This window comes from Drosophila ananassae, chromosome 2L (genome assembly GCF_017639315.1).
Source record: "Drosophila ananassae strain 14024-0371.13 chromosome 2L, ASM1763931v2, whole genome shotgun sequence".
NCBI lineage: Eukaryota > Metazoa > Arthropoda > Insecta > Diptera > Drosophilidae > Drosophila > Drosophila ananassae.
In genome coordinates, this window is record NC_057927.1 from 22,638,679 (window position 1) to 22,665,310 (window position 26,632).

At 43.5% G+C, this 26,632-nt stretch overlaps 6 protein-coding genes across 8 annotated transcripts; 2 read left to right on the top strand and 4 right to left on the bottom strand.

Moving 5' to 3' along the window:
* Positions 1-795: 795 nt before the first annotated feature.
* On the bottom strand, positions 796-3,934 carry LOC6498912 (NFX1-type zinc finger-containing protein 1). 2 transcript variants are annotated; one of them, XM_001955652.4, is made up of 6 exons: positions 3,726-3,934; positions 2,687-3,672; positions 2,462-2,629; positions 1,246-2,406; positions 891-1,191; positions 796-830 (listed from the first exon to the last, which is right to left on the bottom strand). In XM_001955652.4, exons 1-5 carry the CDS (start codon positions 3,838-3,840, stop codon positions 898-900), a joined length of 2,724 nt encoding a protein of 907 aa, XP_001955688.1. In that variant the 5' UTR covers positions 3,841-3,934; the 3' UTR covers positions 796-830; positions 891-897. The 2 variants fall into 2 exon arrangements, with proteins under 2 accessions (XP_001955688.1, XP_032312167.1); XM_032456276.2 differs by having other exon boundaries at positions 796-1,191.
* A 170-nt stretch (positions 3,935-4,104) lies between these two features.
* Positions 4,105-8,332, top strand: LOC6501653 (structural maintenance of chromosomes protein 6). Its single transcript, XM_014911664.3, has 9 exons — positions 4,105-4,236; positions 4,295-4,630; positions 4,689-5,958; positions 6,017-6,416; positions 6,474-6,936; positions 7,008-7,619; positions 7,679-7,897; positions 7,954-8,084; positions 8,149-8,332. The coding sequence occupies exons 2-9, from the start codon at positions 4,382-4,384 to the stop codon at positions 8,168-8,170; spliced, it is 3,366 nt and encodes a 1,121-aa protein (XP_014767150.1). The 5' UTR covers positions 4,105-4,236; positions 4,295-4,381; the 3' UTR covers positions 8,171-8,332.
* Positions 8,097-10,611, bottom strand: LOC6498911 (proline-, glutamic acid- and leucine-rich protein 1). Its single transcript, XM_001955654.3, has one exon. It carries the CDS (start codon positions 10,597-10,599, stop codon positions 8,335-8,337), a length of 2,265 nt encoding a protein of 754 aa, XP_001955690.2. The 5' UTR covers positions 10,600-10,611; the 3' UTR covers positions 8,097-8,334.
* Positions 10,612-10,764: 153 nt separating this feature from the next.
* On the top strand, positions 10,765-11,734 carry LOC6501654 (RWD domain-containing protein 1). The gene is made up of 2 exons (XM_001955655.4): positions 10,765-10,946; positions 11,000-11,734. The coding sequence occupies exons 1-2, from the start codon at positions 10,871-10,873 to the stop codon at positions 11,662-11,664; spliced, it is 741 nt and encodes a 246-aa protein (XP_001955691.1). The 5' UTR covers positions 10,765-10,870; the 3' UTR covers positions 11,665-11,734.
* LOC6498910 (cysteine and histidine-rich domain-containing protein) lies at positions 11,716-13,130 on the bottom strand. Its single transcript, XM_001955656.4, has 4 exons — positions 12,955-13,130; positions 12,320-12,885; positions 12,070-12,264; positions 11,716-12,008 (listed from the first exon to the last, which is right to left on the bottom strand). Exons 1-4 carry the CDS (start codon positions 13,013-13,015, stop codon positions 11,748-11,750), a joined length of 1,083 nt encoding a protein of 360 aa, XP_001955692.1. The 5' UTR covers positions 13,016-13,130; the 3' UTR covers positions 11,716-11,747.
* A 1,934-nt stretch (positions 13,131-15,064) lies between these two features.
* LOC6498909 lies at positions 15,065-26,632 on the bottom strand. Of its 2 annotated transcripts, none has more exons than XM_001955657.4 (5): positions 26,523-26,632; positions 26,134-26,187; positions 19,089-19,254; positions 18,921-19,019; positions 15,065-15,412 (listed from the first exon to the last, which is right to left on the bottom strand). In XM_001955657.4, the coding sequence occupies exons 2-5, from the start codon at positions 26,140-26,142 to the stop codon at positions 15,282-15,284; spliced, it is 405 nt and encodes a 134-aa protein (XP_001955693.2). In that variant the 5' UTR covers positions 26,143-26,187; positions 26,523-26,632; the 3' UTR covers positions 15,065-15,281. The 2 variants fall into 2 exon arrangements, with proteins under 2 accessions (XP_001955693.2, XP_044574309.1); XM_044718374.1 differs by lacking the exon at positions 15,065-15,412 and adding an exon at positions 18,089-18,678 and having other exon boundaries at positions 26,523-26,628.

Below are 26,632 nucleotides of genomic sequence, written 5' to 3' on the forward strand. Positions count from 1 at the left end.
TCCATACATAGTTCTTGCAGCATCCATCCCCCCCCCTTTATAGCGAACTATCCTATAAATTTAAGCACAATTTGTTTGACAAAAAAGAAAAAAATAATAATGATCGAAAAACCTTATAAGCGAAGAATATCCATTAAGCGAAAAGTAAAAATAAAATTTGTAAAAAATTAAACGAAAAAGAGTAAAGCGAGTTATATAGAAATTCAAGTGTTTGTAAAAAATTGTAACTCTGTACAGACTATTTCGGGCCAAAAACCAAACCACTGACAACTAAACTCTAGCGATGGATCCCTTAAACTAGTTACTAATCAAGATACGCAGATAGTATGCATCTATGTAATGTAAAACACTCACAACTCCCATAAACATCTAATAGTTGTAAACATGGTATTCGATTCATTCGGGGTGTAGTTCGGTTCATGATCGGAAAGTAATCCAATGATATACTTCATAATATACTTCATTTTGTTAAAGATTAAGCATTGTTCGTATTAAGAAAACAATCGTTTTATTTATAAACTAACGATAAGATGATCATTGGATTGCTTTCTGTATGTTAACAACTTAAAGACCCTATTGTGCATATACAGATCTTGAAGGATCTTATAAATATATATAAACTATGTGTACAGAAAAGAATATACAGAACTATAAATATGTAAAAGATTATTAATATAAGTATTCAATGGCCCATGAACCCGACCACCAGCCATGGAAGCGTTTCAGCGTGCACAGTTTCAATGTCCAGCACTCATTGTAAAGTTCATTGCCAGTCGAGGGTACAAAGATGATCTATTAATGGAACAATCGGGGCGCAATTGGCAGGCGATCTTTTTTCACCGAAATCCCCTCATCATTATTAATAAAGTAAAAAAAGTGAATCAATTTACAATGTCATTAGTTATTTGTCGGAAATCCTATTTGTCCAATGGATTGTTGTCCTTCCAGTCGTTCAGCTATGCTGCCCCACAACTTGCGATTGCCCTTCTGTAGCGTCTCCAGGTTCCCGGCTATATAGAGCGCCCAGCGGGCACGGGAAAGGGCCACACATACTCGGTTCGGCTGCCGCAGGAATCCTATCTGGCCGGCGGAATTGCTTCGGACGAGGGAGAGCAGCACAATGTTCGCCTCCAAGCCTTGGAAACTGTCCACCGTGGACACCAGGACACTGGCCCGGCACTTTCTAGCAATCTGTAAAGATATTTCACTCAAGGATGATGCTTCGAAGCAGTGTCAGATGCAAACCTTTTCTCTGATGCACTCCACCTGAGCGTTGTAGGGCGACAGGATCACTATGTCGCTTTTTTCGTACTTGGCCTTCTGCAGAAGAAAGTGTGTTAGCTCCACCAAACTGTCCGCTTCATAGGGATTTATAAAGGACTTGTCCGATAACTGCTGCTCTGGTCTGTTGTGATTCAAAAAGAAGACGTTCTTTTCCATTAGGCGGATGTCGTCGTAGGTCTTCACCGAATCAGAACTGGCCAGTTCTTCGTAAATCGTGGGTATTAGGAGTTCTGCAATGCAGGGACGCATTCGGTATTGGAGGTTCAAGAAACTAAATGGCATTCCCGATAAGATAAGACGCTCAAAGAGCGATATTTGCTGCACCTGACTGCTGCCGTTGAAGGGCTGCAGTTGCTTGTGATCGCCCACGAGGATCACATGTTCGGTATACGGAGTAAGGCACGCTAGGACATGCGACTCTTGAATCTCAGCGGCTTCCTCAAAAACCACGCACTTGGACTTGAGCAATCGGAGGAAGAAGTTTAAGCGCGCCGCGCACGTAGTAGTCATGGCCACAATATCCTGACTTTTGGCCAGGAAGTACTTGAATACGGCGCGCAGGGTTTCCAGACGCTCTGCCACCTGCCGGACTTTCTGCTGGGCAATGAGGGTTTCCTGGTAGCTCTCTTCACTGCCGTCGAAGTTAGCGTATGCGCTTTGAAGAAGCTGGAACTTCTCCTTGTATTCACAACTGACAAGCCACCAGATCCGTTTCAATCCATGAGATGCATTCTCAACGTGCACTGATCCTTCGTTAAATTTTTGTAATCGTGGATCTCGTGATTGGCTGCCGAAGCGCAATATTTTTTGAGTGTGCTCCGACATCTTGACCAGAAACTTATCCAGGGAGTCGTTGGTGTAGGTCAGTACAACAATGGGACCTAAATCCGCTGCCTTGGAGTTCTCTATGAGGCAGCGGACCAACTCAACGGAGAGATGTGTTTTTCCCGTTCCAGGAGGTCCCTGCATGATGCAGAACTCCCTGTGGAGGGCCTCCATAAACGCCCTTTTCTGCGTTTCATTTAGGGGCATCTGTTGGGGTGGGGTCTCCCTGGAGAGCGTCTTGCCATTGTATGTAAGTTTCAGCTCCTTCTTCATATATGCCGGTGGCCGTACATCCAACTATCGAAGAGAATAAGATATATTATAAAATAGAATCACATTTAGATTGTACTACTTCTCCATCCACAAGGTAACGACGCATTGGAAACTGTTCCGTACTGCATGTGCTGAGGTAGTTGTGGACCCTCAGGTATGGCTCAAAAAACGCGGGTGTTTGGAACATGATTAGTGGCTGATCGTAGATGTTACCGATGTTATATTGCGAAACAATCTCCACACTTAACTGAAATTCAAACAAAATTATTAGAATTCTTTTTATATAGTTTTGAATAGGACTCACGCGTCCTTTCTTTAGGTTCTCCTCCACCGTATACCCGACCGTGGCCAGGATAAGATTTTCGAGTTCTAGACTTCTAGTGAGACACAGAAGCGATCCTGATTTGATGTTCTCCAATGCCTTTTGGTAACACCTCTCGTTGACTTCCGTCTTGTGCAAGTTGAGGTACACCAGACTGTGCCTCTGCGCTTCGTTAAATTCGGGGTTTAAAGTGAGAGTCGTCCTGGGCCAAAGGAGTCCCTGCTGCTCCAGGTCCCTGAGATCGCGACCTTCCCGCAATCGTTGCACCAACTCCCGCAACGGTCCAAAGAAGTCCTTTCGAAGTAATTCCCGCTGGTTCTTTATGTATTGCGGAATATCATTCGATGTGGCATCAATCTCTTCCTCATCCGTGCTTCTTTCTTCACTCATTAGAGCCTCCAAAGTAGGATATATATCTTGCTTTACATCCCCCATGGATGCAGAAGAAAATTCATGGGATTCTTGAAATAATTCCACTTTGAGATGGTCATTTAACTTTTTGTATAGTTCCACTATATCATCGCCCTGCTGGCTATCAAATCCAAACTTATGGGCTCTTTCAAGCAACCACATCATGTTCTTCAGCATCAGTTCCGTTTCATCGTCCCAGTGGCTGCCAGAACCCTTCGATAGCAAGGTCAATATCAGACGCTTAATCTTCTCATGGAGTACCGTCTGCTTGACGAAGGCCTCTAGGAGATCCTCTTGGAACCCAACCATCTCCAGTTGGCAGAGCGACTTTATGACGTCCAGGTAAACGGCGACTCGCTGTAGGTTGTCGTTGGGCACCAGTTGGTTGACGAACAAGTCCTTGTCCTCGGAAAAGAAGTAGAGGAACATGTCGATGGGGAGCATTGCCAGGCCCTTGGTGAACTCCGCCATGGAGAAACGGCAGGAGGCGTCCTTCTTTTGATTCGCATTCTCAATGGCGGAGCTGGCCAGAAGATTCATCGCCCGGAAATCTCCAACTGGAAAGACATATCATCAGATTCAACGTGTCCACTTTTGGTTACCGGGTTACCTTTAATCTGTTCCTCATTCTTTTCCTGCTCTTGGTGACGAACCTTCTGCTCCAGGCTGTGGACCAGGTCTTCCTCATCCTGGTTGAACCAATCGTCGTCTTCTGAACCGGACATAAGTTAAATGTTTTTGTTTATATTGGAAATCTTTATTTTTTAGATAATACATGGATGTATTGTCGGTGTATCGATGACCGGAAGAGCCACCAGTATAGACCATCAATCATTATATAAAAAATGAATTATTTTATATTATCTAAAATACTAATATGACATAAATTTGTCTCTCTAAAAGGAAAGAATTAATTTAAGATAAATCTTTTTATGTAAAAAATTCAAATACATCAGTAGAATTCAATATATGAGAGTGTCTACTGTAGTTTCCTTCAGTGGCGCGTTTTCGCATCGCTTCATCGCTGGCTTCTGGTCACACTAGCAGGTTCAGCAAATGTTTATTGCGGAATTTCATTAGTTTGTTTATTTGCGACGGATTTTCATTTTCCCCTGAAATTTGTAATGTCCGGAACTTAATATTTAATTACTGAAGTCTAATAATAAGAAATCCATGTAGGATCCTATATGGAGTGACTAGCTTCATCTGGCTCCTTTTGAAACAACGCCCGCGCTTTTTCAAGGCTACGGAATCATAAACAACGCGATGGAGCGGAGTCGAAGAAATGGCCGGATACGCCGGAAACATTCATCCGGATCGGACAGTGATAGCCCCAGCCAAGCTCCGAGCAGAAAACGAAGTAGGCAAGTGCCTGCGGCCGAGGCAGAGTCTGAGTCGGAGGTGACTAAAAATGATAGTTTCGAATCTTCGGCGCCAAGCGTGCAGGCCACTAGCCGGAAGTCTCGCAATTCCGGGTCCAACATGTCCCAGCGTGCCACCAGCTTTAACCTAACGGTGTGTAGTATTAATTACCCAAAGTATAAATTGTTTAACGACTCAACTTTGTTTACAGTCAGAGCTATCAGTTCCGAATGCTTTTGATCGTTGTGGGAAAGTTATTTCGATGCGACTCACGAACTTCATGTGCCACTCGAATCTCTTAGTAGAATTCGGTCCGAACATCAACTTTTTGGTCGGCAACAATGGCAGCGGCAAGAGCGCTGTCATCACAGCCCTGGCCCTGGGCTTGACCAGCAGCGCCCGAGCCACTAGCCGGGCCAGCAGCATCCAGAAGCTAATTAAGAATGGGGAGACAAGTGCCACCATTTCCATAACTCTGTCCAATTCTGGTCTGAGACCCTTCAAGGCGGACATCTTCGGGCCGCACCTCACCGTGGTGCGCCACCTGCGGCAGTCGTCCTCCGCCTATGATCTTCTGGACGCGCGTGGGAAGAGCGTTTCCAAGAAGGTTGCCGAGATCCGGCGTATGCTTCTTTGTTTTGGCATTAATGTAGAGAACCCCATCTTCGTTCTGAATCAAGAGGCAGCGCGCGAATTCCTCAAAGACTTGGAGCCCGCGTCGAATTACAAACTGCTGATGAAGGCAACGCAATTGGATATATGCGCGAGTAGTCTGATGCAGTGCCACGAGCAACGTCGGCACTTTTCGCAGAACCTGGACCAGCTGGAGAAAAAGAAGGAACTTGTCGAGAAGGATGTGGAGGCGGAGGCCGAGAAACTCTCCATCCTGAAGGACAAGGAGGTGGTCAAGGTTAAGCTGCAACAGAGCCAGACCAAGTTGGCGTGGTTGGCGGTGACTCGGGTGCAGACAGAGCTCCAGAACTTGGAGCACTCGATTGGCCTGATAGAGGCCAAAAAGGCAAAGCTTGAAGGGCAGACATCCAAGAAGGAGAGCACCCAGGCTGTCCTCACGCAGAAGCTCAAGGACTTCCAGGTCACAAAGAGCGAGATAATGGAGGCCTACAAGGCGCAGGACCTTAAGATGAAAGCCGCCAAGCGATCAGTGCAGGATATTGCTGTGAAAACTGCTTCTCTCAAAGCCCAGATCGGCAACGCTGAGAGAAGGTTGCGGGAGGAGCAGCATGCGTACAATGCCTGCAAGAAGCATATTGGAAGCTACCATGCCAACTTCACGCGGGTGAAGGAGCAGCGGGAGGAGCACACCAGGACAATGGAGGCTCTGAAGCTGCAAGTGGCCGAAAGCGAGGCACTAATCGCGCGTCTACGCGAAGAGCAGCAGGAGATAAAGAGGAACACGAACTCTGTCCACGAGAGCTTGGAGGCCGTTAAGAACGAGAGAATCCAGTTGCAGAAATCCAAACGTGAGTTCATTCGCTTAGGTGCCTTAAATTTGTGTTTATATTCCCTTTCCCGCTCCAGAAAACATGCAGTGGGAAATCGACTCACTTTCCCGGAACAAGTCCAACAAACTTTCTGTTTACGGCGAGCAAGCGATTCAGGTGGTGTGTGCCCTGCGCACCCAGTACTCTGGCGCCAACATGCACCGAATGCCCCGGGGTCCTCTCGGACAATACATAAGCGCCCCGAACTCCAAGTACCGCGACCTAGTGGAGAACCAGCTCATGTCTTGCCTTCGCTCCTATATTGTCGGTTCGGATCGAGAGCGCCAGTCACTACGTGCCTTGTTGCAGAACAAATTTTCCGGCGGGATGGTGCCAACCATAATCACCAGTGCCTTTACTGATCAGGTGTACAATGTTTCGAGGCATAAGGTGAGACCAACAACGCCCAACACCACAGTCTTGATAGATGAAATAAGGTAGGTTGTCGGAATTTTCTGCTCAATTTTGTTCTAAAAATATTTGCATCCTTTTAGCTGCGACGATCCTGTGGTAATGAACTACCTCATCGACAATTTTCGCATCGAAACAGTTCTCGTGACAGAATCCAAAGAGATAGCTGAGTTTCTCACCTCGGATACGGAGAATGTGCCCCCCAACCTAACCCGAGTTCTGGTTCCCAACCTGGGCCTGGAATACATACCGTCTCCCAACTATGCCGTCTACTCGAATCGCATAAATCCGGCCCGCTTCATTCACGTGAACGTTGACGATCGCATTCGGCAGCTGCAAATGGAACAGGGCGGACTTCAGGAACGGGAAGCTGCACTGGAGATCGACTACATGCACAAGAAGAAAATGTTGGAGAGCACCAATCTGGAGGTGGCCAAGAGGAGCCATCTAATTGGTCAACAGCAGTCCAAAAACCAGATGGCGATGCAGAAGAAAATTGAGTTGGAGAACTTTGATTACCAGGAGCTTCCGGAATATGATCGATTGGTGAGTTACTATTTCCTATAAATGAATAAAAAATGGTCTAAAATTTATCTAAAATTTTAAATTTTTAACAGAAAAAAACTTTGAGTGAAAGCGGGGAGAAAATTGAAAAGTGCAACGAAGAAATTGAAGAGCTTAAGCAGAAAATAATTGAAATCAATGAGAACAAGATCAAGCTCGAAACTGCAGAAGCCAACGAAAAAATTGCACTGGAGGAGATTCTTGGAAAGGTTTCCAGCCTGGAGACTGAAGCTCGGGATATTGATGGACAGATACGGAGTTTGGATCTTCATTACGAGGAAAACACCAGAAATCTGCAGAAGACTCTGGAGCTGGAGAGGAAAATGCTCGATAAAAAGCGAAACGTGGAGGAGGAACTGGAGAAGGTGCGCGGAGAGGCTGAGCAATTGGGGGAGTTTGTAGCCACGACGCAAACAGAGGAGCATATACGCGATTCCATAAGTCGCTACAAATCGAAGATCAAACAAGTGGAGCAGCTCAACTACAAAATAGAGGAAGTGGAGAACGAGCTGGGCGCACTGAGAGACAATCTGGGACATCAAGTTCGGCAGCTGGAGATGGTCCAGTCGGTGATCAAGAAGCTTCGGGTAGCCTACCATCAGCGTGCCCAACTCTTTCAAAGATCCCGCCACCATTACTTCACAATGGTTCAGTTTCAGTTCGAGGTAGGGAGCCTAACTGACATGTTTCTCCAGGATAATAATTTGTGATCCTTTTTTTATAGCAAGCACTTGCTCTGCGCCGATTTCATGTCAGTTTTGAAACCAGCGACAGAGAAAAGACGTGGAAGATAAATGTCTTCCCCCCCAGTGGAAATGAGACTTCGAATACGAGAAGTTTATCCGGTGGCGAACGTTCCTTCACCACGGTATCATTGCTAAAGGGACTCTGGAGCACTTCAGACCATCCCTTTTACTTTTTAGATGAATACGATGTGTTTACAGTAGGTTTCTTTATTTATTTTCCTTGAAATTGTTTTAACTATTTTAATTTTTGAAGGACGAAGTAAACCGAAAGTTTATTACGGAGATTCTTATTAGCGAAGGGCTGGAGTGCAAGACCCGTCAGTATTGTTTCCTTACCCCCCAGGACACTGAGGTAGAAGCGAGCAGCCTCATCACAGTGCACAAGTAAAAAACACATTTTATTTTACTTGAAAGAAAATCATACTCATTTTATTTCTATCTCTTCTAGATTGGAGGCTCCTGAGCGCTGATATTCAGACAATTATTGCGACTCGATTGTTGCCGGTCGACATGACATTAGTTTCTATGAATACGTAACAGAAATAAGGAAAGTTTAATTTACTCAAGATGTTTAAGATATTTTGTTGTTTTAGTTTAAGTCAAAGGGGTTTTCAAATATACCGAAGAACGTATTTTATTTTAATTCATTAACAAATGATGCCTCCAGTTCAGCTATTATTTTATCCTCATCTTCCAAGTCCATGGGGGACTGTTCCTCTTTCTTTTCATTACTGGGAGATGTCGGCTCGGCTACTGGTTCTTCCCTAATTGGGCTGCTTATGTTTGCAGAAGAATTGTGGTTCTCTGAATGTTCCAAAGCGTCTTGGTAGTTTTCGCAATCCATATCTTCTTCTAAGCTTCCATTTTGCTTGGTTTCTGTTTTATCAAAAATTTCAGAAGGACAACCTTCACTCAAACAAATACTTGAATTGGTTGAACCTTCACTATGAATATTTCCTGTTGCCTCCAAGACAATGGAAGTATCTGGTTCTTCTGCTGACTTTTCTTCATCCTCGGTAGGGACGAGGGCTTCATTTACCTCTGCGGGGTTGGAGGTTTCTTCAATTTGAGTTTCATTGTTTGGCAATAATTGAATTTCTTCATTTTGCAATTCCCCCGGAGCTAGCAGATCAAAAATAGGTGTGGAGGTTTCGTTATTTTCTGGCAAATTGTCTTCTTCGTGATGGCTTAAGTTTTGTTTCAGTTCAAAAGTCCGTTTAAAGTTAATATTAATCTTTTGCGGATGCAGATATGGTTCTAGTTCTTCGGATAAGGCCTTAAAACTTTGGCGCAGCTTAATGTTGTTTCCAAACACACTGGATTGCGACAAAAGTGAGAGATATATCTCTGAAGGCGGTGGGCAGTTATTGTTTCGGGCTTTTAGAAGAAATACAAATAGTTTGTATGTTTCCAAGCGACAACTCCAGAGGACAGGTATATGTCGCTTCCTCCCTGGATCCGAATGTATGCGAGTGCAGGTTTCCAGAAGCGAACTGTGAACATCCTTCAAAAGAGAGACCTTCAGCGAATGACCCGCAGAAGATAGAAGTTTCTGGAGGCAGTGGAAGGCTTCACCAACCAGCAGTTCCTTGTCCTCATTGCCCTGCAGGAGTTCCAGCGCAGAAATTGTTCCTTTTTGCTGATTTTTAGGCGTTGGATTTGGGTTTTTGCGCTTCTCAGGCCGTTGACGAATATCTTCCAATATTTCCTTGACCAGGGTCTCTGAAATAATCTCACAATGGCTCCCCTCCTGCAGAGTGGCGCACCACTTGGATATGACTCTGTAAACAACTGACCGCACCTTGGCGAATTGTGCGCGATTGCCGGTGGACAGTAAGGTTTTCGTATTTTCAAGAGAATCCAGCAATATGTTCAAGATCACCCGGAAGTCCATCCTCAGGTGGGTGTGACAGACGTCTATGAGGGTTTCCAGCAGTTCCAGCAGCTTAATCTTTACTTCTGTTAAGTAGATTCCAAAGCAAACATTATCAATATGTGCGTTTATTTTCTGGACGCCATTCACCGATAGCCCATTTCCAATAAAGCTCAGGACTTGTTGGGTGCTGACTAACTTTTTGTTTGCAAATGGCTTGCTCAGCGCGATCTTTAGAAACTCCACCAGGTTGAGGAACCGACGGAAGTTCTGTGAGGTCCGCTCTAGAGGATCCTTGGCCACTGTGATTGAAAACGGACCTGAAGTACAACTCTCCATAGTGTCCTTTGACATGGCAAAGTTCTCTTTTACGACAGTGTTGAGATTTTTAAGTAATAAGAGTTGGTAATTGTGCCAAATGAGTTTGTCGTTGATGTTGCCTTGATTCGAAGGACTGCGAACGTTTTGCAACAAAAGCCAGCACTCCCCAGATTTCGCCACAATATCCTTGTTATTGCTGTCCAATGAAGTCAAAAGAAATTTCTCGATGGCCACCTTTCCAGACTTGATGGTTCGGGGATAATGTTCCAAACACAGCTTGATGGTCTTCAGAGCTGCCAGTGCACAGGATTGGTTTTCGAACACTTCCCTTCGGGAGATAATGTCAAAGATTTTAGCCAAGTAGGTGGACGTAAATGTTTTGGACAAGTTGGCGTCGTGTTGGATCTTTTTTATAAGAAGCGCCAATGTCGAAAAAATCAAATCTCCATACGAACTCAGCTCCGTCGCGTTGCAGGCTTGGAAGGTGAGAGTCAACCAAATGTTTCCAGTCTTATCAGCCAGCTCTGTGTCCTTTTTGCTGAGGTGGCAGATCAGGAGACGGAAGCCCAGTCCTCGGGACTCTCTTTTCTTAAGAGTTGCAGTCAGAATTGGTTCCATTTTATTGATAAAATGCAATTTGTTTCTTCCAATCAAACCCACATGTGCTTGGGTATGATAAGAGTTTTTATTGCGATGTGGCAACATTACTTTGCGAAGGGTGGCAGCTCCACCTTGCATGATGATTTATTAAAAATACTAAAATTACTGATTTACTAAATAATTATTTTATTTAGTCTTAATGTTATTCTTTTTTGTTGAAAGATTATGACAATGTACATACAAAATACAAAAATTCTATAAACATTAAAACTTTCCTTTTATTTAAGCAGTCTGAACGTGCATAGTCCTCCCACAAGTAACCTCAAAGAGGCGGCATCTGATTTATTATTTTTATTTATTTGTTAATATTGCCAAAATGAGCCGCAATTACAAAGAGGATCAGACCAATGAGGTCGAAGCTTTGGACTCCATCTACTGTGGGGAAATGGAAGGTGAGAGCTGTCCAAATCACTAAATATATGCTTCTAAACTCTTCCATCTGTAGTTCTCGCCACGGAGCCATTCCACAAATTCCAAATCCCCATCGCCACAGAGGAATACAATGCGGAGGAGAGCGATAATGGCCTAGCCTGCAAGCTGATCTTCACCTACACAGAAACCTACCCAGATGGTGCTCCGCTTGTGGAAATCGAGGAGCCAGAGAACTTCGAGGACACATTCGAGGAACGTCTGCTGGAGCATCTGCGTCAGACAATCGAGGAAAACCTGGGTATGGAAATGATCTTTTCGCTGGTGAGCAGCGCCCAGGAGTGGCTCAACGAGCGCTGGGACGAGCACAAGAGCCACCAGGAGGAGCAACGGACAAAGAAGCTGAGGGAAGTCGAAGAGGAGGAGCGTAAGAAGTTCGAGGGAACTCGTGTCACTGTCGAGACATTCATGAAGTGGAAAATCGACTTCGAGGAGAGCACCGGCATAACAGCGAAGCGGGAAAAGAACAACTCCTCCAAGAAGCTCACAGGGCGCGAGCTGTTCATGTGCGATAACACCCTCAACGACTCTGACATCAAATTTCTCCTGGAGGCTGGCGAAAGTATCGAGAAAGTTAAGATCGACGAGGCCCTATTTCAGGATATCGGCGAGTTGGATTTGGATGATGATGATGATGACGACGAAGATTGGGTACCTGGAGCCGACGACGATGATGACTGAATCTCGCTCGGACCGGGTTAAATAAAACTGTTTCCACAAGGCAGAATCGTGTATTGTACATAACATTAAATGCAACTCTTTTATTAGTCTAACTTGTTTGGGTTTTCCAAACTCAAATCGGATAGCTTTAGACCATGGCTTGGGATTGGATTTATGTCGTCCAGATCGAAGTCTTCGTCACTCTCCTCTTCCTTTGGCGTTTCTGCAGCCAGACTCTTCTTAGCCGCTGGTAGTGTGTCACGGGGAAAATTGAGTTTCGACCATGAGCCTGGTTCCAGTTTCGGCAAAGTTATCTCAACCTTGGTGCCATACATGTGCGCACTGGCCTTTTTCACATCCACAATCTATTAGGGGAAATGTAAAATAATCACTTTCTTTAGCAAATTTTCTTAATTTATGACTTACCCCGCGGAGTTCCAGGTCTAGGTCGAACCTGGCATTTTCTTGCTCTGGAAAAACTAAATTGACATGCAGCCGAATAGGATTTATTTCCACCAGACTCTGAGCGTAATGGTATTTTTTGGCATAAATGGCCACCACAACGTTTGTGGCGGTCTGGTGCCAATCGTAGCGACACTGCACAACCTTTTTGTCCTCATTCTGAAAAAGTTAAACTAATTAATCCAAATTCTCTAATGAGTACCATTTCGCTTACGTCCTTGACCCACTTGTGCTGTCCGTAGGCGCAGCCCTTTTGCGCCATAAACTGCGCAAAGTCCGAGGTTCGCTTCTGGCAGCACGACCAAAACTTCATGCCCTCGTGAAAGATGGGCACTCCCGGATGGTAGGTACACTCGCCAAAATCGCTGCTTGTTCCAGTAAATGAGTAAGTGCACCCATTATTCTTGCAGCTCGTGCCAACTTCGATGGAGTCACTAGACTTTTCAGCAGTTGATGCAGCCGGTGCGGCGATTTTTAGAGAATCAATAGTATCTTTTAGAGCGGGTGCCACCGTTGGTTGAATAACTGTAAGCGGCGTTTCTATCGGTGGCCTCGGAAGCGATTCCTTGATGGGAGCTCGTACCTCGATGACCTCGTCCTTGTTCGACTCTTCCTTCACGGGCTTCTCCGGTTCTGGTGGCTTTACGTTGGAGTGCTTGGCCAGGGTGCAGCCTTTGATGTTAAGGAACTCGGTAAAGTCAACCGACTTTTTGTTGCAGCAGGACCACCCCTTGTAGGCATCGTGAAAGAATGGCTCCCCCGGATGGTGGCGGCAAGATTCTGCGCGGGATGTGAGGGGCTATTTATTGAGAGCACATGTGCTTTTCAATTGGACTTCCATTTTCTTACCGTCATTATTCGTTGCAGGATCGAAGAGCTGGCCGCAGCCTCTGTTGTAGCATTGTTGCATGGTGTTATGTTATGTTTAGTAAATTAAAGATCACTTTGTTTATAAAACTCCCGCTGGGATCTGGAACATTCGCCTAACAGTGTCACATACGGGGGAATGCAATATGGTCACACTGCATTCCCAAACAGCTGTTCAAAGGTTGTGGGTGTTTTTGTTGTTATATCGTAAGCTTTTGCGTGCTTACGTTACGTTTCAAATCAAATTTGGCGCCAAATATTCATTAAATTTAAATTTAAGCAATCTTACTATATATACTTGCATATTATAAACTAACTTGAATATAAAATAATATAATGCTTTAAAAAGAAGCTTTTTTTTTTGATTTTGAGATATATTTTACCAATTCTTTTGTGAAAATGTTTGATATTGTTCACGTACCATGTCACGGTCAAAATTGTTATTTTGAGAACATTAATTTAAGCTTTATAATGCTTTTAAGAAACCTGTGACCGCAAATGCTATGGAACATGTGACAAATAATAGCTTTTGAGGTAATCGCTCATCGCTGGTCGGGGGTCTGGGTTTGGGTTTGGGTTTTGGGTTGGAAAGGCCAACAGTCGACAAATGCAGAGCAATTAAAAGTGATAGTAAATTTGGAATTATGTTAATTGCTGCCACTGTTTCGCCGCTCTTGCGGAGCTTTAGAGAATTTGCTAATTGCAAGACGGAATTGAACTAAAAACCATTATTTGCAAATCACCTGAAGGTCAGCCGGCAATGTTTTGGACTACGTGATTTTTGCACGGGATTGGAGCACTGAAACCAAGGGAGACTGAAGAGAATGTGGGAGTCTGTGTGGTAACTGGTTCCTGGGACCCCCAGGTAATGTCTCCGCCTCGCCTGATTGTTTATTTGTCACGTGAATACACTTATAAACATGCATGTTTGTTTGTGCATGACTGCCGCCTGGTTTCATTTTCATTTATTGCCCTGAGGGGTCGGAGCATAAATTGAACTTGCAGGCGGCAAATTGCCGCGGTAGTTTCGATGGAAATTCTTGTGGTCAACAAGGTTATCAACACTTTGGGTCCGGGCGCTGTTCCTGAAACGAAAATAAAATTATGACAAACTCACAGTGCCAATCCCCGCCCACTTCCCGCGCATGAACCACATTTTTTTTGTGTGTCTGTGAATCATGCCATTGCTAATGATCCGTGGCCCATTGTTGTGAAACCAAACGAGAATTGTAAACCTTTTTTTAGATTTTTATTTTTATATGGAGGCTTGCAGCACTGCTTGCTTGCTGTAGTTTTGACAATCGCAAATACAAATAAATAAATAAATATAACGCTCAGCGGACACTCTGGGCGCAACATCGCCAGTGTCAATGGAAATTAACACCGCGCGGCCTGACTTTGTCTTTTGGTTTTGGCCGCCCGGGCGTATACGTAATTTAGCATACAATGGCAGCGGCAAACAGCAGCAGCAGCAGCAGCCGCCGCGACAACAGCAACATGCAATTGTGGCGCTGCTGTCATGTCATGTTGCTTTTGCCGCCAGTGCACAGATTTCCCGCAATGGCAACACTCGCATTTGTTGCATTCCAACCCCGCTGACGATGCCCAAAAAGCAAGACGTGCGTGCTCCAATTGCCAGGCTGGAGCAATAGTCTACTTATTATCCTTATCGTTGATTGCCTGCCAATTTTCTCAGCTCCTCGGCTGGAGGGATGATGCAATTAGGCCGCCGCCATGCAAATGATCAGCCGGCACGCTCTCAAGTTCGTTTCCCAAGTCTTTTGTGTGCCAATTCGAATTTGGAACAAAAACACAACCGTCGGCGCTAACTCTTGGGAATTTTCATTTATGATTTTTTAGTGTTTGTACTAAGTAATTTTTGGCAATTTGTAATACGAACTTTGTACTACAAAGGTTGTAATTTCGATAGAAATCTGCATAAGGAAACCTCTTTCAAGTTCGCTATTTAAGTCTTTTGTTTGTAAATTAATGATTTTTTTTTTCTTCCAAGAAGTGATTAACGTACGAGTTTATTTTAATCACAGATCTATTTATTTACTTAATAAATAATTTATTTTAACCAAACCACATCTAAGTTAAAGACTTTACCTATTTATTTGTTATCAAGAGTTAACACATTTATTTACAAGCAATTTTTTTCTAGTCTCCAGCTCTTGCTCCTAGTTATCCGGCTTAGATCGGTTTCCCCTGGACATTCGTCTCTCACCTCCTCTCCGCAACTGACTACAACATGACTCGACTTTTAGCTTTTCCGGCTCCATCAGCTTCATTGGCTCCATCCATCCGGATCAGAAGTACCTAAATCGTGTAGTATACGGACTACTGAAGAAGTTATATGTCGCATAGGCGGTATCGGGGGTCTGGAATGTGGTGCTAAAGAACGTTGTGGGATCCGCCGCTGCCGCCACAGCCGCTGCTGCTGTTCGAACAAACAAAAGCATTTTAATTGGGTTTCTCACTCACGGGCATGATTAATATTGTATTATTGGGCAAGTGCACTTGGTGGGGGTATTTAATGTGATTTCAGCTGGTGCCAAGTGGTGGTGAATTCCAAGCGTGGGCGTCACCCATTGACGCGGCTTGAACTGATGGCTTGAAGGTTGAGCGCGGGGCTGAAAGCTTACTCTGTCAATCACAATCACCGTCACACAATCACGGAGTCGACGTCACAGTCGTCGTTGGCCGATTGTCTCTGATTGTCCACTGGGTCCGATTCGTCGTCGTCTCCGTCCGTCCGTCTATTTGTCTCTGACAACGCCCCAGCTACTTTGATTAGAATGTCGGTCACATTAGACCGGCCACTTTGGTCTGCCCCACTCCCCAGCATGCACTGAGAAAACTAATCATACAAAGTGGCACACTTGGCGGGTTTTCATTTAAGAAACTTTTCTATTTTTGGTTGTAATTGTGGTGGGTGGCTATGACTCTAAATTGCCAAATGGCTGCCAAATCGCCTCTCGAATTTATGCCTGGAACTAAAGCGAACTAGGGGCGGGATATTAGGGGGACTAGGGGGCACAAGGAGAGAGCTGCCATTAATCTACGCCACTCTGGAGTCTTGAGCAATTGTTACGCTGCGGCTTCAGTTATGGATTGCCATTTGCCTGCGGGCTTTTTGGCCTCCTAGCCGCAGGCAGTCCTCATCAGGAAGCCAATTCCAAATTCAAATCCAACTGCGTAACCATATTTTTGTTTTGTGGCTTTTTGGCTGGAGAGAACTTTTGCCATGCAAAATTAATTACACAATGGTATAGTTTTGTGGTCCCAAGTCGAACCGTGTTGCAGTTGCAGTTACAGTTTCAGGTCCAGGTCCTTGTCGCCGCTCTCAGGCTTTCGGTGGCCCAGCAATCGTGCATAAATTGTCAAATTGTAAAAATTATCTCAACTTAGCCTCGTCGGTTCGATCGCTTTCCCAGTTTTGTCGCGGTTTTTGTTCCAGTTCATTGTGAAATGTCTCTCCATTCATTTGGACAATAAGTCTGTGGTCCGAGTTCGAGTCCTCCGGCTCATACAGAAAAAAAAGTTGCCCCATTTCTGTTTCTGTTTCTGCCTCCGACACAAAAATCGATATGCAAAAAGTGCAAATAGCATATAGCAATAGCTCCGCACGAAAAAAAAAACGAAACAAAATCAACTGCCAACATATTTTGCATGCGGCATAAGCAAAGCCACAGTCGCATTAGTCGCGCATATCATTGACTCCGTCTGGTCTTCGTCTGCCCCGCTCTTACTACTCCACTGCCCTCCACTCTACTCCACACCATACCACTCTACTCCAATCCATTCCATGCGACGCCAGACTAGACCAGATTCCACTCAGATCTCCGGCACGGGACCATTCGTGGTTTTGACTCGGAGTCTATCGATTGTGGCTCCAGAGCACCTGCTTCTGCTTAGATTGTTGAAGCAGCTGTTAATGATACCCTCGAGTGGAGAGTATCTTAGTTGCAAGTGGAGCTTTGTACACAAAAAAAATCTAACTAATGATATAGTCTAAGGAGGAGGAGCCATAAGTTCTGGACATATAAGCATAATTTGGGTTACTACTGTGTTTCCTGAAAATATGTGAAGAAACTCGTAGATTTATATGCCAGTTGATAAGAAAATAGCTCTACAAAATGGTTTAAGGTTTTTCACTCAAGCATGAGATATTTTTTGGCCATTTTAAACTTACATTATGTACATTATTAAGAAATCGAAGGGAAACTCTTCAAAAAGTTGGACAACAAATGTACAAAAAATTGGTTTTTAAATGAGTTTTAGATTCAAAAGATTTCAGTTTAAATTTAAAAGTTAAAAAATCAGACTTTTAGACAATTTCGAGTTGAAGAATTATATAAGAATCTTCCAAGAAAAATTGGGTAAATATTGGGGAAAAATAGGCATAGCTGGAAAGACTTGGACTTTAAAACATACTGACTGAAATAAGTTAGAGACTAAGTTAGAGATTCGATCAAAAAACTATTCATAATATTTTTCGTAAGAAATATGGATTGTTTTGAAAAGTATTGAATACTGATTTCTGGAAACCAAGCTAATCTAACCATAGCTAGTTTTGAATTCTAGTGGCTAAAAAAAGTGGTTCCTTATTGAAGATAGAGCCCAGATTACCAGAAATGGCCTATCTCCCCATTTGCATACGCATCGTTTTGTTTCACTTCGCAATTGGCGAGCCAGCCTCGTCCGAGGTCCGAAGTAGATGTGTTCGCCTGCGGCCTGCTCCTTCAAGTGTGAAGCTGTCGGGAGCTCCAGAGCATGCCCAGGTCGAACCGGTCACAGTCGTTGGTTTCCCGGGTTCCGTCTTCGTCTCTGTCGGCGTTGGAGTCCCAATCTCCGTCAATTTGTGCGCCGCCGCACTTCAAAGCCGGATCGGAGCTGTTAATTAGGCGCGATTTTTATGTGCGCTTAAAATAATTGCAACCAGAGCGATCAAATCCAAATACAAAAATAAAAAACAAATCAAATGGTGCATTGACAAACGGAAAATGCAAAATAAATATGCAAAAAATATTTCCTTTTTGTTTTCTTGGTTTCTTTTTTTGTGAGGCCGCAGTCGAAAAAGAATTTTGGTTCAAAAATAAAGTGTATGTTGTGGTTTTGTTTTTCTTTTTTTTTGGTTTTAATAATATATTCGTCGTTTTATTCATAATTTAAATTTCGTTTGTTGTTACATAAAATAAAATAAAGTAAAAAGTAAAATAAAAATTATAAAATCATAATACAATTCCAATTTGAAACATAAATCATAAATCAATTAAGAAGCAGAAATCATAAGAAAAATCATAAAACAATAATATTGTAAATTAACATTTAGTTTTCAAGCTAATTAAACTAAGTAATGTTAATTAATGAGGGGGGGGGAGTAGCTAGGGGATAGTGTGCAGAGTTAGTTATTTTTTGCGGGTGGTTAGCGACGTGTGTGTTTGTGCTTGTAATTAGCTAAGAGGGACGCATTTCCGTTTCCGGTGCTCGTGTGCAAGGTGCAAGAGTGCAAGAGGTGTGCTGGTGTTGGTGTTGGTATTGGGTTTTTTATTTTGTTTGTTTTGTTTTTTTTTGGTGTTGTTGCTGTTGTTTTATTTATTTATTATTTTATTTTGTATTTGTATTGTTGGTCTAAAGCTTGCGTTAATTACTGGCATACGGTGTGTGGGGGAGTTACTTAGTTACTTTAACCAGAGCGTTTTCCTGCGAATTAGATTGGATTGGTTGGGTTGAAAACTTGATTACTCGACGATTATTTAACAATAACAATGAAATAACACAAAAATAACACGGCTACATATTGCACTAATAAAGCTTTCTCTTCTAGGTGTGTGTTTGGGTGTATAGTTGTGGGTGTTTTTAAGTGGAGTGCGTGTTTGGTGTGTGATGGAGTTGATGAGATGCATTTGGATCTCAGACAGTGCGCTTAATAAGGTTCGCATTACTTTGCTGGGGCGGCACAAATCCGTATCCGGAGGCACCAACGACCACACCGCTGGACTCATCCACTGCATCTGGGGGAGATGGGGGGAATACAACGGGTCCTGTAAGGATAGTTAAGAAAGGGTTTTAAAAATAAGGTTCATTAGTTAGAATCTAAAACTAGTACTAACCTCTGTTCTGTCGGGGATCCCGTACTTGTGTGGCGGATGAGGGCTGTGCCAGTGTTAGAGGATCGAAGCCAAACCTGGCCCGGCTAGGTCCAAACTGTCCCAGAAAGTATTGCTGACCCGCGGCGTAGGCCACGAACAGGGAGAGGGCGGCGACAACGGTGACTAACTGCAATTTGAAGAATATGGTTTAAAAAATATGGCTAGCGGATGGCGGATGGCGCCTGGCGGTGGGAGGGTATTAAATATAAGTATGTTCACAACACAAAGTATGCAGAGCCAATTGCACTGGTTACACGCTGGCCAAAGCAATTAAGCCATGGAAGCCGAATGTGTGCCAATGCCATAAGTCGACAATTAAATACCAAAACGCAAACGCAAGTCGCAGAATGCCACATGCCTCGCTTTTGGCCCGGTCAAGTGCAGTCGCCTTGGGCACGAGCCAAAGTGCCAGAGTTCCAGTTCGGATTTCGCCTCTCATGCTTTGGTTCTGGTTGAGAGAATGGCCAAGTTGAAAAGAATATAATACAAATTTGTCACTTTCTTAATAATAGAGCCTATCTTTATCATTAAACTTTAAACTGTCTATAAGTCAAGTATTATATTTTCTTATAATACCTTCAACTGAGATTAAAATCTAAAAACTTTTAATTACTTATTTGAGAGACATGAATGACTCTGAAATGTAAGTTACAGACTCAAACCAGGAAGTCAACCACTTGGAATAAAGTCTTAATATATGCTAATACTACCCATTCAATTAAGACGCAAATGTTTGGCCGGAAAGCAGGCTATTTGACTCCTTTTATGGGCACTGTCTTAACACATTTTGAAAGCCAAAAGGAGAATTAGTCCACTTTATTTAATGCACATCACGTCGAGCCGCCACAACTGCGCCGAAGTGTGATAAATTTGTTAAGCATTAAATCACGGCAGCGATTATTTTCCCACTGACCCCATTCCCCATCGCCTGGGATCGACTCGGATGCTAATCGAGATTGCGAGGGAGTCGGGGGCTAACAGCCGCCAGAGACTCATGCTGTGCAAATTGTTTACCGACTGGTTCATAAATCGGCTTAGCTGTCTGCACCGCTTTTATAGTTTTATGGTGTTTTATGTTTTAGTGGGCCGACCTCTCATTGTCGAACGTCTTAGTTAGGTCTTGGGCCGTCACGCAGCTGGCAGACTGACTTTAATCATAGGGCGATTTTGACTTAATGCATCGACTTTCAGTCCAATCGATACGAATCGGATCGAATTGGGGCCTATTGCACCCGTGTGCCACATGTGGCAAGATTAAGTGCAACCTGCCAGTGCAAATGCAAATGTTGCAAAAGCTTTTGTGCTTCATTAATTGTTTAATGGGCCGCGCCTTTTGCGGAGGACTACCATAAATACGGACTACTATATAGTAGCCCTGTGGGGCCAAAACTGCAACAATAACGCTAATTGCTATTAGCCAGAATATGCTTCGAAAAAAATTGCCGTTAAAACAAAATAATCAAAAAATATGCAAACAAGGCGGCCACAAACTTGCCAACAAGACTCGCAACTAGACTTGTGAAAAACAAAAAAAATAAGAAAAAAAATACTTTTAATTAATTCGTGTTTGTTGTTGCTGTCGTTGCTGTTTTTTTTTGTTTTATTCATACCTGAAGTCGTTGGACAGACTGAAACTGAGAGTCTATTGCCACATCAAAATAGTGGCAACAGCGGCAGTGGCAGGAATCGGTGGCAGCCTAAAGAGTTCTCAAGATCGGTGAACATGTGATCATTAAGGGAAATAGTCGTCGTACGACTGGCAGAATAGTGCTACAGGTCTGTCACTAGAGCCCACTCAAACATTGACTAATGATCCAAGCTGGGGATTAGGTTACGGGCCTCTCTTAATCACTCTACAAATTCTGACGTTTAATTGAGGAAACAGCATTTGTGCTTTACAAGATTTGAGCGGATCACATTGGTTGCACGGATAAATTAGAGTCATTTGTCATTACTCTATAATGAGAGATGCAAGCCAAGTTTAAAATGCATAATTCACACCATATTATTAATGCCTTTACAATTTAAAGTTAATATATTTTAAATGATAACTTTGTTTGGCCAGTTTCCTGCCAAGTGAATGGATTTGAGACAAGCCCGAGCCGGAGCTAAACAAATTAGATCCATCTGTCTTGGCCAGTGCCACATTGGCAACGGGCTATAACCACTCTCGGCCGGAGCCAGTCAAAACAGCTTGCCACAGCGACTGCGGCATGTAAACACATGTAGCCGTCACAATGTCGTCAGCCGGACTGGGGCTTTTTGCATCTGGAATTCCGCAAATGCCGCAGGATTTGAAAGTAATCGCAATGGCTAATTTAGTGGCTTTTAATTGGTCTAATTAGCAATATGGATTGAGAACAATGCTTGCGGTCTTCCAGGGCATGTAGACTCCCTCCTTTTCTTCACCTCCACAGACACCTCAGTGGCAAATTAGCCGAACAAATGACCTTAGATATGATTTCGTAATTGGGCGACTTGGGCAGGAAAAAAAAAAATAAATAAATAAAAAATAAAGCATACTCTGATCTAGACACCGAACCACAACAGACTATGCCGCACGGCTGCTGCTGCGGCTGCTGTTGGCCAAAAACCACCGTGCTCATGCGAAAACCCACCCACCCACAACAATGATTAAGTGCAGCAACATGTGAGCGTGCCAGCGCATATAAAGTTAAATAAAAAATCACTAAACAACCAGCACCAGTTAGCCCCAACGGGCCATGGCAACATTGTCTCGTTAGCCCGAAAAACGCTGATAGCCCCCTGGATTTTGGGTATAATAGCTCTGTCATGCCACTGATAGGTATACTCTTAGGGGATTACATGACATTTGAAATTGCCATAAAATTGATTCATAAATCTGGATAATAAGGATATCCAAGGCAATCTTATAATAGCTTATATAAATTTAAATTTTAAAAGGAAGTGCATTTAAAGTCCTGCTTGGATTTCTTACTATAAGATTTTTCAATGATTTAATTGCTTTCAGTTTATCAGAGATCGATATTTGATTAGTTTTTTTTATTTTATCACTACATAAATTGCTAATAGAAAATCTCAAACTGCTCTCCTTTTTTTTCTCACTTTCAAAAAGGTCTATAGCTTTTTATTCCTTGGCTGGTTTCTATTTTTTGATTGGCTTGAAATGTGGTATAAAATAAATTATATTTATTGGCATACCAGCCCAACAGCAGGTAATCGAAAAATAGAGTGAATTGTATTGAATTTTCATTAAGTTCCAGTCGCTCCAAAAAGGTATCTAACAAAATTTGCATGACTCAGTGAGGGAGGTTGGGGGTATTCAGATTTCAGGATCTGGGAAAAGCAAACTCCGGCTGATGAATATGTCCAGGTCCAGGTGGCAGGCGGCAGGCGAGCAGCTGCTAATTAATCTTGTTTATGTTTAAACTTTAAACGATTTGTCATTTGGTGCGGTCGGGCGTAATTAATTTTATGCGAAAAGCCACGTAGATGGAAAAGTGAATGTGATTTGGGCGAGACAATTGAACTCGCCCCGAGCCCCCAACTTCAATCCCAAACTTCAATCCGAACACGAGTTATTATTGTTATCTTTTGTTAACGATAGTAACGCCCAGCAGTTGTAGTCGGCTGCTGATATTTTTGGCAGAGCTCATAGCTGGGGGTCAATGCTCGATTGAGCAACAATTTGGCTGACTTTCAACACGGAAGCTCTATCGCTTGGGAGCTGAAAGCTGGCTGCTCGCTCGGACTTGCTGGCGACTTTGGAGCCTCTCGACTTTGACTGGCGAAACGCAAATAGCGCCACAATTGCAGCCGAAGCTGGATCACTGAAAAGTGTTGGATGTAGTAGGTGCAACGGCAATAGCCTTAAACAGCAACAAGCAACTAGCAACTAGCAACAAGCACCAAGCAACTTGCAACTAGCAACATCAACAGCAACTTTAGTTTGCCGCTTCAAATTACTTTGAATTGTGTTTAATAGGTGGGAAATGGAGTCAGTTGGCGAGTGACTTCGTGGCCAGCTGCCCCGCTGTTTTTCCGAGATTTCTGGGCCTGTTGTTGCCCAATCTATTGTCAATTGTAATTGAATTATTAAACATCAATTTGGCTAGGAAGTGCAAATTGGCGATCGGTGGTCGTGCAGCGTGAGAATCGAGTGACGTTGATATTTCCTGCCTTTTTCCTGCCACCGAAATGAGTTCAAGTTCAAACTGGTTTCCAGCTGCAAGTCGGGGCTGCAAATTTGTAGCATTTAGAGTCTGACAAAATGCCAAACACAGCACAAGACGCACACATGCCTCATAAATATGGTAATGGACCGCGAATACCCCAGCCCGACATCAACTCCCACCACAGCCTCCAGCCCCTCGGTCCTCTATCCATGCAATGTGATGCATAAATCTCGTAGAAATATTTTTCGCAACTAGCCGGCGTGGGCTTGTGGCCAGTTGATTTTTTGGAGCCGATCTGGACATGTGTACGCCATGCACTTGCCAAGCACAGTGACTGACTGAATGACTGACTACACAGTCCAGCTACAGGACTTGGATTGCGACAGCTGCGGTGAACACACGACGCAGTGCTCCAACTCCGAATCCAAATCCAAATCCAACTCCAACGCTAATCGCCGTCCAGCGACGGAAAACTATAATAAAAATTGTTGTGCCCGCTTCGTTCGATGGGACGATATCGAATGACATGGCCTGGAGTCCCAGATAGCGTTGCCATGGGTTCGGAATGTCTGCCTCTCTACCAGACCGAGGTGTTGGACAGAGCCTGAGAGTTGACTTAAATGAATCTCCTGTGAAATGGCACACGAATTTAAGATTTGGGGATACAATTACTGTTCGAGTTAAAGGTATTATAAGAAGGAGCTTCTCTACCCTCTAAGTATTTCAATATTCAATTGTATCTATTAATTGTCTCTGCTTCTGTAAATAAAACCACTCAACACTCAAGAAAACCAACTCTGTATAGTAATTATGCACGGACTTGTCATCATCCCCGTACATGGGCATTGAGAAATCGGCACTTTCCGGCGTGACATCTTCATTAGAGAGAAGCCAAGCGCAACGCAAGGCAAGACAAGGCAAAGACCAAATCTAAAAACCCAAATCCGAAATACAAAATACAAAATACGACATGAAATTGTACGAGTACGTATGGCAATTAATTTAAATTTCCACACGCAAAGCGTGTAAAAGGCAGCAACCATCGGACGGACGGCGGACATCTTTCGATGAACTCAGAAAGGGGGGCCCAAAAGGTGGCCAAGAAGGGGGCCAAAAGGGGACCATCAAGGGGGCCAAAAAGGGGCCCAAAAGCAAAAGGGGGCTGGCTGAGAGCAATTAATAAATCTTGTTCGTGTGCATGGTCGAAATCCTAATCGAGAGCGACGTTGATTGCGGTTTCCCAGGGTGCCCGATCGGACCCCGCACCTCTGTCTCCACCTCAATAGCACCCAACTCTTAACCATTGCATAAGCCATTTTCCAATGCAATGCACGCTTGCATTTTTTATAATTTTTATAGGTTTTCAGTGCGCTTTCGAGCCGCTCTTTTTATTTATATCTTTCAGTTTCCACGCACAGCATCGGTATATTTGATTCATTCATGACTGGATCCCCGAATAGGCGGAGGGGGATGGCGGGTGTGCCGGTGTTTGGGGCACGCAATTGGACACGAGAAGTTGGTCAGCTGGCTGGTCTTGGCTTTGGCTTGGTTTTGGTTTTGGCCAAGCATTTCGGTTATTGGCTCTCGGCGTTTTGGCGCGTGTGTATCGCACTTTTCAATTAAGTTACAAAACGCACTGCCCAAGCACGTTTTTGGCTTGTTTTCTTGTCTGATCTGTCTGTCTCGAGTCCGGACTCCGAACTCCGGAGATTCGGCCTTCATCATGAACTTGAGATTAGTTTTTTTTTTGTATTATTTTTTTTGGATTTTTGCGCGCGACTGCGATTTTGCGTGCGTTTTCCCATGTAATTGCGGGCTACTCGACTTGATTGCCAATTGTGGGGCGGAACCTCCTTAGACTTCTGTTTAAAACTGGTTAGAGATGTATAATTTGGTCACTAACCGAAACGCGAAGGTTTTGCCTGACCCATAAATGGTTTTATGATTCAGAATCAGTTGGGAAATCATTGGCCAACGTTTATTAAAATTAGCTTAATTAAATGATTGGTTTTTTTTTGTGGATGACTAACTGTGCGTGCTTGTAGTAAGTCCAAAATTAATCATTAACTAATATTGGCGGCTGTTTGAGATTTGGAAATCCGTAATCAATATGAAAGCCTTCACATTTTTCAAGTCCGTTTAAGTTTACTTTTCAAATCAATTCCAATTCAATGCAATCTTAATGTGCGCCAATAAACCTCAACTGGTTTCAAACTGGTGCCGGGTAAGAGTGAAATTAAAACATTACGATCCCCTCTGATTTAATGAGATATTAAAAGAAATTTAAAAATCAAACATTCAAATAAATTTGGCCAGCGACCGCTGGCTAAACATTCCAATCTTTCATAATCTCCTAATCAAGATCGAATTATGCAGAAACACCGTGTTCCAAATTTATGCATATTATTCGTCCCATTTGCAGTGCCTTGGACTTGGATGGCCACTGAGTTTTCGAATGCAATGCCAGGGCAGACCTGACCAGAAATGGTCCATAAAGTTATATGGGCATTGATATAGACGTATATGTATATTGAGGCGGTGGCTTTACCTTCACGGCCTGCTGACACACGATTTTGTGGACCATAAATTAGAGTGCCAGCCTGAGCCAATAAAAATTCTTGGAGAGCAGACAATGCCTCGCGGCAGTCATTAGAAAACTGTCAAACCGCAATAGTTAACTTCATTTGCGGTCGAAACGAGGCTTAAACGTGTTAACAATTCCAGAGCATTAGCAGCTAGTTCAAATGTGTCGACAATTGTCGCGAAAACTGAAGGAACGGCGTACCGAATCGAAAGACTTAGGCAACGAACTTGCAACAGAAAATGCAAAACTCCAAAAGTCTACTTACGAATTTCATATTGCTGGCTGGTGGAGCTTCACGTGTGTGCGTGCGTGTGAGAAGCTGCAATTAGTTAACAAATATTTGAATTATATTAAAATTAAACACTTGCACTTTTCATTAGCTTGACACGAAAACGTTTTGGCTTTGAATTTATAATTTGCGGAATTTCGTGAATTATTTTTTTGTATTTCTCGTTTGTTTGGTAAATTCTTCAGTTTTCAGTTTCGTAAACAAATGCAGCAATGCGTTTTCGATGGGGAATTTATGTGTTTTCCAGCTTTTTTTTTTTGTTTTTGTGGCCGACGAGCACGCGAAGCCAGGAAAAACTGAATCCAAAGGCTGTGAACTACGGACCGCTCACTGCATTAAATACTATGTAGTACTCTGGGGCTTACACGGTGGATATTTTTTTGTTTGGGGGGCTTTATGCGGAGCTCTCGGGTCTCTGCTGTACGTCGGCTTGTGCAGTTAAACGTTTAATGAATTCCAGCAGGTATGCTCAGTT